The sequence below is a fragment of the Morus notabilis genome, unplaced genomic scaffold (assembly GCF_000414095.1).
Source record: "Morus notabilis unplaced genomic scaffold, ASM41409v2 Scaffold326, whole genome shotgun sequence".
NCBI lineage: Eukaryota > Viridiplantae > Streptophyta > Magnoliopsida > Rosales > Moraceae > Morus > Morus notabilis.
Genome location: NW_010364880.1, coordinates 36,443 through 37,860, shown reverse-complemented (window position 1 = coordinate 37,860; position 1,418 = coordinate 36,443). Strand labels below are relative to the sequence as shown.

Genomic DNA, 1,418 nt, shown 5'->3' with positions numbered 1-1,418 from the left:
ATATATATATATATAGTTACATGCTAACTTTATCTTGTAGACGGAGAAGTAGGGTAGAGGTTAATTAACCAAAAGTAATCACAAAGGAGAACTTTACCTCTATATGTTAAAGGACAAACTCTGATGTAGTTTAAGGAACTCAATTTTCTGTAATTGCTTTCGCTTTCAGATCCTTAAAGACCCTAGTGTTTCCAAGGATGTTCTGAGGCTTCGGGCCAAAGCACTAAAAAAGTTTGGAGCAATCTTCCAGGTAAATTGTTTAATTCCATTTTTGCATCTGTGCATGCTATTTCTTAATATTTGTTACTAGGAAATTTGTAGAATTACCTTGAACTTTAAGCAACCGATCCAATTCGAATCCTCTTTAATGTTTCCAGGGTGCCAAAGCCCCGTACAGTAGAGAAAACAGCCTGCGCCATGAAGGTGACATAAAAAGAGATGCCGCGTCATCATCGTAGTGGTATTTGTATTCATACCTGCAAGATTTTTGCCACAACAAGTTTGGTGATTTATGGTAGTCATTGAAAAGGGTTAATTGCCTTGCAACAGACCATTGTGTTCCCTATATTGGTTTAGAATGTTCCAAGACTCGTATTAATCTTGGCTTCTTTAGTTTGTTGTTACAAAACATCCCAGTGATTCATATCAGTTGATTTTAACGTCCGATTCTGAAAAGTCTTTTATGTTAGCTGGTACTTTCTGAAATATGCAGTTTTTGAACTCCATTGTAGTTTCTTGTTTTCATACATTACGTAAACTAGAGCGATGAAAGGAAGAAAGCTAATATGTTGTTCTGTCAGCTCTATATTTGATTGATTTAGGGTATGTTCGTCTCGCGGGTTCGAGTTGAGAACGTAGATTAAAAAGTAAATTTATATTAGAGAAAACACTATAGGAAAACAAATAAATTTGAATTTTTTGAGAGAAAATACTGTAGTTAAAAGTTTGAGTTGTGATTTAAATTGTGAAACAAACAAGGAATATTTCCTCAAAAAAAAAAAAAAAAAAAAAAGATCAACGCTCGTGAATGCTCTTTCATCTGTATATGCTACTATATAAGAACATGTCCAATGGACCAATATAGTGCTAAATTAGTGTGTCAATGTCAAGTTTTAGCATTTGAGTAGGAAAAGAGCAGTGGTATTATAGTATTTTTATGTTAAATTTGGCATATGCTACGCTTATTGTCAAATTTGACACAATTGTGACATTTGATTGCTATTGATTGACATATTTACTTTTTAATTTGATCATGACACCATTATCATTTTCAAATTATTGTCAAATACATGTTTAGTTTTACAAGTTCTAAAGCTTAATAATTACGTCAAAAAGTAAATATAGTATTTTTGAGCACAATACATAATAACATATTAGATGTGTTATTTTCATAAATTTTTAATGTCAAATATCCTATT

The 1,418-nt window shown here is 31.9% G+C and overlaps 1 protein-coding gene across 1 annotated transcript in view; it reads left to right on the top strand.

The window, feature by feature from the left end:
* The window catches only part of LOC21392101 (chaperone protein dnaJ 10), a 19,729-nt gene extending 18,937 nt beyond the window's left edge, over positions 1 to 792 (top strand). Inside the window, 2 exon segments of the mRNA XM_024171483.1 lie at positions 170 to 250; positions 378 to 792. Coding sequence (XP_024027251.1) covers positions 170 to 250; positions 378 to 458 — 162 coding nt within the window. The 3' untranslated portion in view covers positions 459 to 792.
* Positions 793 to 1,418: the final 626 nt, after the last annotated feature.